Genomic DNA, 8,453 nt, shown 5'->3' on the forward strand with positions numbered 1-8,453 from the left:
TGTGTGTGTATGTGTATATATATATATATATGTGGTACATCAAGTCTTTTAAACTTAAACCTTAAACCAACTGCTTCATCTGGGATTCCAACAACAACAACAAAAAACCAGCAAAATGTTGCAACACAGGTAGACAAAAGCATTGTTATATTCTATATTTATATAGAGAGGAATCATAGCATGGGCAGCTGTCAGATTTCTTGATGTCATCACTTCCTACCTGAACTAAATCTTTGAACATTAATATCTAGACACTTGGAGAAAAAAATGAACTCACAAATTGAACACCAAGAAAACCCCAGAAGGATAATAAGGAAAACAAAAACAATGCAGTGTCATATAAGCCGAGAAAATAGAGTTTCAAGAAAATAGGAATGGTCAACAATGTCAAGTTCTATTCTTCACAGGTCAAATAAGATCTGGATTAAAATGTTCCTTCAATTTAATGATAGGAGACAGTTGGTGTCAGTGGAGTGACGATAGAACTAAGTGTGTTAAGGACTAGGAAGAGAGGGAATGGAATGGAAAGAGCAAATTTTGCTAACTCTAGAGAAACTTGTCTCTGAAGGGCAGGAGAGCAGTTTCACTTGTGTCTCCTGCTACATATATACTATACAAAAGTAACATATGGCTATTATTTTTATCTGTATAGGAAAGATAAATGTATCATAATAGCAATTATTTTCCTTTGACTTGACTTTTGTTGTCAACTGAAAGGGTCTCTTACAAGAAATAATATGAATTTATACTAGGTCTGTTTGTTTGAAGTTATAGCTTACATTTTGCATTTATTTCCATTTTTTTCAGGTACAGAGATTACAGAAATCCTCCTGATCATGAGGATAAATATTTTCATAGTATGCAGTACTGGCACGTCCTTGCTGCTAAGATGACCTTCATCATAATTATGGAGGTAAGCCTTTATTAACTTTCATGCCAGTTAGTCTCTTTTCTCCCTTTAGGCATATATTTCTAAGTGTATTTGTTCCGCAGAAAATTAGCATTATCTCAGTAGACTAATTTGAAGGAAGTATTTGTTGTCATAAAAAGTAAGTTAGGAATATTTTAAGTACAGTGGATTGCCTCTTACTCACTTACTCTTGTTGAAGATACCAAGGTAACAGAAAAGAAAAAGTAAGACCTTTTTCTTTGAGGTCAGTCAGAGGGCAGAGGACCCACTTATTTTACTGAATACCTATTATTAATAAATAGTGGTTCCAGAGGCTATAATAATAACTTTGTAAGTTCGGCTTTATTATTCACCCTTGACAAATGAATCCAACAGTCAGCAAAATTAGTTAGTTGGTTTAAAGTTAATCGGCTAATATTAGAGCTGGGTTTCAATGCCAGATGTCTCACTGCCAAGCCTCTGCTCTGTCCACTGTATTATGTTTCCTACCTTGTGGAAAAGCTAGGGTAATTATGGATATAAGGCATGCAATACAAAAGAACCAGTACAGAGGGGGTATTTGACTAAGTTACAAATTGAGTGCTACAAATCATAAGACATGAAGGCCAATAAGGGAGAGGTAAATAAATGTTAGGCATTTTTTCACTCGACAGTAAAGGCCAATAATAGACTAGGTAAGTCTAATGCAAGAAAACACAAATTCCTATCAGTTTTTGTTTAATTTGTTTTATTTTTATCAAGGTTATACATGTAAGTAATTTAAATCCTCACCCCTCTCAGTTCCTTATGAATTTATCACTTTCATTCCCACATTTTCCATCAGCGGTTTAGATCACCTTTCAGCCTGGTAAATTACAAAAGGAATTCTTTGGAATTTTTGTTTCTGTTTATTTTTTTTGATCATCCCAGGCTCCGACTCACCATCATTCTGGGACTTCTCTTCAACTTCTTTTATACTGAATACTATATTTTCTTCAATCTATTATTCTCCCATTCTTGAATTACTAGCTTATTTTGATAAAGCACATCTTTCATTAATTTTCTGAGGAAAATAATGGATAATTTTTGAGAACTTGAATATAAAATTTCTTCTTTTTCCACATAGATAATTAATTGGTATAGAATTTGATTAAAAGTCATTTTCCCTGAAAATTTTTGAACCAACTTTTTTTAGGTATTCCTGAAATTTTCCAAGACATTGCTCTATTTTCTGTCAGCTTCTAGTGTTGCTATGAAGTACAATACCATTCTAATTTCCCATTCTTTGTTTATGATTTTTTTATGTATCAGTAAGCTTTGAGGATTCTCTCACTAGTCCTTCTTTTATGAAACTTCACAAGACAGTCATGTGATGTTGGACTATTAATATTAATTGTTCTGGACACTCACTAAGCCCCTTTGACCTGCAAATGTAATTACCCTTTAAGTTGAGAAAATTTGCTTGTACTATTTCTTTGATAATTTCCTTCTTTTCTTTGTTCTGTCTTTCTGGGACTTCTGTTATTCAGATGTTACAACTGTTTTGAAATTCTGTTATAATTATCATTTATTTTCTCTCCTATAAATAGTCAGGTTCATATCTTTGTCTTTTTATTCTACTGTTCTCTTGCTCTCATCATTATCTAGGTATCCTCTTAGTTCCTATTTGTGTGCTTCAGTCTTACCCTTTCATGTTAGAGACTTTCTTACGTATTTGGTTGTTCTTGGCAATCTGCTCATATTTAAGAGCGAAGCAAAGAAAGCCGATTATAAGCTTTGTGTGCATACAGGAAGAACGTCACTTGGGTGGGCTTCACTGTAGGGTGATAAAGGGGCCTTTTCATTTGAGACCTACAAAATTTTGATATCTATAATTCTAACTTCTCTGATTAGTTATTTTTCCCGGAGAAAAAATCCTCCAACCTTCTGTTTGTTGAGCTATTTCATGACTGTGTTGAGAGCCAAGAAAGGCAGGAGGGACTAGAGATCTCATGGTTCAGAATGCTGAATTGCATTGAGTTGCCCTGTTTTCAGTATGGTGCCACACCTCCATCTTTCGCCATCTCTGCTGCCTGTGAGTTCACAGCTCTCTGTCTTAATTTCTGCAGAAAATATAATTTCTGCAGAAAATAAGGTACTCAGTTGCTGCCAGGGCGGGGTTGGAGAGAAGTAGTTCCTGAACATGGTTGAGAGAGAGGCTCTGAAAATCCATCTGCCCCTTATACAAATTTTTAAATAAGCCTCTTATTTTTAACTCCACCCACACTACACCTTCAAAGTCCTTAGTACCTTCTTTTCTGAACTTTTCTGAACTTTTCTGATGATTTGAAACAAAATTGGCTTTTGTCTTGATTTCTACCATCACTGTATCACCAACTGCAAATTTAAGTGCCAGCTTTCTTCACTCTCTCGAGTCTGTTATCACTGTTTCCTCCCTTTTTTGTGTGTCTTTGTGAACAATACAATTTTTAAATTTCTTTACAAATATTTTATTAGGTTTTCAGGAGGAAGCATAGATGAAGAGTATATTCAATAACCACGTTCAACTGGAATCTCTGTAATCACATATTTTAGTATATATTTGTTTGCTTAATGTTGGTCTTTGTAGGAAAGTTCCAGGACAGGGACTATATCTCTTTGTTTTTCCTTCTAGCTAGTGTATCGAGCACAGTTTGTTGAACGAATGAAACAATTTGTACGAACATCTGCGGAACATTTGACAACTCTAGCAATGTGTCTGATTTTCTTTTGTTTCCTCTAGCATGTTGTGTTTCTAATGAAATTTTTGTTGGCGTGGATGATCCCTGATGTTCCAAAAGATGTTGTGGAAAGAATCAAGCGAGAAAAGTTAATGACTGTCAAGATTCTCCATGACTTTGAGCTTAACAAACTAAAAGAGAACTTGCGAATGAATTCTAGTGATTTTGCCAAGCATCTCATTATTCAGGAAAACAAAGTACATCTGGCTAAATCAGCAACCTAATCAACATAACAAGTAAGCCACTGGTTGCCTGTCTGGCTTCACAGTTTTCCCTGGGTTTGGGGCCAGAAGCCAGAAGCTGTGTGTCAACTTTACCCTTTCTTCTTTTTTTCTTAACTCAAAGTTTTTGTACACTCATATAGAGGCCAACTTAGTGGAGGCTGGAAGAATACCACTTGTCTGCATCATTGGCTGGGCCCTCCCCAGATATTGTTTTCTGGGGTTCTATAAATGATTGTTAAATGTATTTGTGAAATCAGAATATTGGAAGATCATGGGATGTTGCAGTTTAGAATTAAACACTGGATGTGAGCTGTCTCATCACCTTCCAGTGCAGCTGCACATTTTCAGGGTCTTCATTCTATTGGGTTGTGTTATATCTCTGTCCCATCAAGAAAAGTGTTGGGACAAAAAGAAAAGAAGTGAAGAGGTCTATTGAGCCATATATATATCCTGCCATTTTAGACTATGCAGATGAAAAACCAATATCAGATGAGATAAGAAAACATACATATTAAAAATATTGGGTAAATATCATGGCAGGGGTTTGTTCCCAAAATCATCCTGAATAAGGTAAACTTCCATCAGAATTCCAGATAGTCCTTCCAGGTAAATACAAAATTGATTTTTCAAGAGACTGAACATTTGGGTTTCAGCAAAAGACTAACAACTAATTTCTTTAAATATAACATTTCAGAAACAGTAGTTTTAAGACTAGATTGTCTTATCTGGGAAACAGCATTAAGAAGGTATTAGATTGTTTCAGGTCTTTAAGTAAATGAAAGACAGAGAAGTGAGTGTGTCTTCTTAGTAGTTAACGAATGCAAGACAGTGTATATTGATTAATTTATTGACTTCAATCTAAAAAATCATTGAATTATTTTTAAAAATAATTTTTCTTCCACAACACCTATTTTGCATCATGAAGCCTGTTTGAGCATTAACTATTTGCATAAGTTAGGTACAAGTTGTTTATGAAATTCTATCTCGTTTAAAGCAGTCTCAAATCTTCTAATGAGTTTACCGTTTTTTCTATTGATGCACTGCTGTACAATGCTCGGTGCCTTGCTCCTATGCCTTTGCCCCACAAGATGTGGTTGTACTGTTGATTTGATGCGATGTAACATCTCAGGTGTGAGCTTCTTTTAGCGAAATTGTTAGTTTAACATCAATCACAGAGCTTAACACCAAATATGGATCAACCAAGTAAGAATGAGGTGATGGATTTGATAGCCAAGTAAAAAAAATATATTCGTTGAATTATTTCTCTCATACTTAAGCCTGTGGCATATGTACCCCAGTTCTTGTTCTTCTTTCCCTTAAAAAATACTTAATATATATTTTAAACACTATAGAGAGATGTAGTTTAATTTTATAACATTTGAATCTCTAGTTTCAAATTACACTTCATTTTCAAAAGAATAGTGTTTTTTAATTGCACACAAAAGAAGAAACTTTATAACAAGATTTTTTAAAAAGTAGTGTTTCATTATTTGATCCTAATACGATTTTATAGAATTGCCAGTATTAAGTGTATGGCAGGTAGTATTAACTGATGATCAGTATTAAGCATTTAGAACTGAGGATTATGAATTTATAAAACCATGAGACAGTTACCCCAGTATTGGCAGTAATTTATCATCCACTGGGTAGATTTTATGAACATTTTTGCATAATTTGAAATGATCTCATTATTGAAGAATGATTTCACATGTGGAGGAGATTATTTTCTTTGAGAGAACCAGTTAGTGTTACTATGAAATTAGCCACAGATGCAGTATTTTTGCTTGTCAAAGCAAACTCTGTTACTATGATGTTGTACAGCTCATACTGCTTCCTTCCTGGGAGCTAATAAAAATAAGGAAGAGCGTGGAAATCAGTTTCTCAAATATAAGGTTTAATTTTTATGGGTTAACAGTGTTTATAGAGCTAGACTGCAAGATAAATAAAGACAAATTTAATTCACATGGTTATCTGTACATTGCAATCTTAAAACAAAACAACTCAAGTGTCGGGTTTCTAGGATGTACGGAGAAACTAGCAAGGAAATAGTTTTTAAGATAGGTAAATAGTTCCTATGATAGGTAGATATTTTCCTTTTAAAATGCTGACAAATACTTTCTATTCACATTTCAATTTTCTACCAAGAAGTTTCTCACATCTTAAAAGGAAATACAAGTATCTCTCACTTTCCTAAAAGCTTGATAAACAAAATCCGTAGCCAAATCGATTCAGGTAGATTTGTCTTGTCTAGTTAAACCCGTTAGTTATTGTAAGAGGGCTGAGTTGAGCACCTGACTACCAGGTGTAAGTTGATATTTATCAGCATGGCAGACGTTTTCATAATTCAATCAAATCCATAGTTATTTTTTTCAGAAATGTTCCAGAAATCATTTGAGACTTTATTTGAAATAATATGAAGTACAAAATCCAAAAAAAAAAAAAAAAAAAACTCGTTTCAAATATCATCTCAAATTTTCACCTTCATCAGTTTTTCTTTGCACAAAAGAAGCAGAATCCATTTCAAAACATTTCTTTTAGAGGAACCCATCAAGAAGAGGGGGGTGTCTTAATTAAATGGAATGCTATCTTATTTTTGCTGCCTCTCGTGACTCCTCTTGACTTTAACAGTCTTCTTTTAACTAAGCCATCAAACAAATTATCAAAGAAAAGAAAAAGGAAAGAAGAAGATAAAGAAGAGGAGGGACAGAGGAAGGAGATAAGAGTTCCCTCCTTATGAACCTGTGTGTGCTCCTATGGGGAGAGAGGTGTTGTGAGGTGCATTGTGCAGCTGTGGATGCTAAGAAGAATGTCTCTTTCCCAAACCATCTGATGAGGGTGAGAGAAAAGCCAAAGAAATTTCAGGTTGAAAACTATTATATGTCAAAAGTAAAACTTTGATTTCAAAGTGACTTTGTAGTGTCAGCTGCCATGTGTAGCCCTGGGTCTCTGTTGATTACTCCAGTTGAGGCTGAGGAATTTGTGCCGCTGATTCAAAAGGTGAATATATTGTTGTGAAAGAACCTCTTTTGTTTTTAATCGTACCAGTTATTATGTTATCAAAGAATGTTATTAGGGAAAATATCATTGCAAGAAGTACCATTGGCCAGGCTTAGATGTCTGCTCACATGAATCCCTGTTGCTGTTATGTTATTTTTTTTTTCTAGATGGTATTTTACTCCACTACTTTATGTGTAATAATTCAAGTATGTCAGTTATTCCAGGATTATGTAAAAATTCAGGAGAATATTAAAGCGTGGTTCAGTGTGTGTTAGATACCCGCGTCCCTCTCCTAAAACTGTTCGACTAGGTGTGTCTTTCCTATGAAAGATTATGTGCCATGGTGTTAACCAAGAAAACAAGTGCTTTCTTTTCTTCTCTTTCTTTCATTCTTCCATTTTTTTTTGCAAGGAGGGTGGTATGCAGGTACACAGGAAAAGCATCTCTTAAGTTACATATACATAAATTTTATAAATCTCAAGAGATTCAAATATGCACAATGAATAAAATAATACTTAATTTTAAACTACATTTTGACATGAGCTCAGTTTATTCTTACAGTAAAATATTGATATGCTTTTTCTGAATTTGAGTGCTCTAAGAGGTTTTGAGGTCATTTTTTGTTGTCTAGAAATATTAAAATGCATTACGTATAACATGTTTAATTCACAAAATTACATGTTTGTCCCATTTAAAGATGCACATTCCTTGAAGAAAGAGTCTAGATGGTCCAGAAAAAATGGAGAAGGTGGTAATTTTTTGTTGTTTTGCCTTTTTATCTTTTCTACTTTGAGAGGTGATTAAAATGAACAGAAAGGCCCAAGGAGAAAAATAGTGTGTTGCGATATTTTCCAAAATTTTTTCTAGGTCCACCTTTCCCCAAAAGAAATCCATAACCAGCTTCCTTGGAATTGTCTGGGCCACTTGTGAGATATGCATATCCCTTGGTCCTATCCCATATCCCTAGGAACAGAGTTTCTGGGAGAGGAGCTTTTAAAAACCTTCAGGGTTACTTTGGGGGGTGGGCTATAGGACTGATGCGAATTTCATAAAAATGACAAATTCTCTAGCCAGAAGTATTTTTTGTAATAACTCCCAAACATTTATTTATCATTCCAACCTATCAGAGAAATATGTAGACTCAGGATTTCCAAATTTGTCAAACTGTTCTAATCCTGCAGTGTGTAGGAGTAATTGAAATCTTACACCCTCAGAGCCCTAAGCCTGTGTAGTTAAGAAAATAATTACATAAAATAACTATAGAAAATACTTTTTAAAAGAGGGGAGATAAGATTAAATATTTGCTTTTACCAATATATTCAGGAAAATAAAACTGCATACTGGTGAGAAATTAAATGCATCACATTCTAAGTTTTAAAAATGCAAACAGATTCTCAGACAGGATATAATCAGCACAGCAGAAGTACTGTGAATACTGTAGAATAGAGGATTTGTTATAGAGATAGGCCTTTTGAAATTGTGGAAGGAACTGGGAAGTAATGGTCTGGGAGGGAGATTTTCGAGGGTCGGAAGGAAGGTACCATTTAGCTCTCCTGAAATGTCTCCATGTGTGGACACATTGGA

General features: G+C 34.4%; 1 protein-coding gene across 9 annotated transcripts in view; it reads left to right on the plus strand.

Moving 5' to 3' along the window:
* Positions 1–7,400, plus strand: part of ANO5 (anoctamin 5) — a 99,317-nt gene extending 91,917 nt beyond the window's left edge. For all 9 annotated transcript variants that reach the window (XM_068555006.1, XM_068555010.1, XM_068555007.1 and 6 more), the window contains 2 exons: positions 808–913; positions 3,651–7,400. In XM_068555006.1, coding sequence (XP_068411107.1) covers positions 808–913; positions 3,651–3,872 — 328 coding nt within the window. In that variant the 3' untranslated portion in view covers positions 3,873–7,400. The remainder of the gene's footprint in view (positions 1–807; positions 914–3,650) is intronic.
* Positions 7,401–8,453: the final 1,053 nt, after the last annotated feature.

Source organism: Eschrichtius robustus, chromosome 11, assembly GCF_028021215.1.
Source record: "Eschrichtius robustus isolate mEscRob2 chromosome 11, mEscRob2.pri, whole genome shotgun sequence".
Classification (NCBI taxonomy): domain Eukaryota; kingdom Metazoa; phylum Chordata; class Mammalia; order Artiodactyla; family Eschrichtiidae; genus Eschrichtius; species Eschrichtius robustus.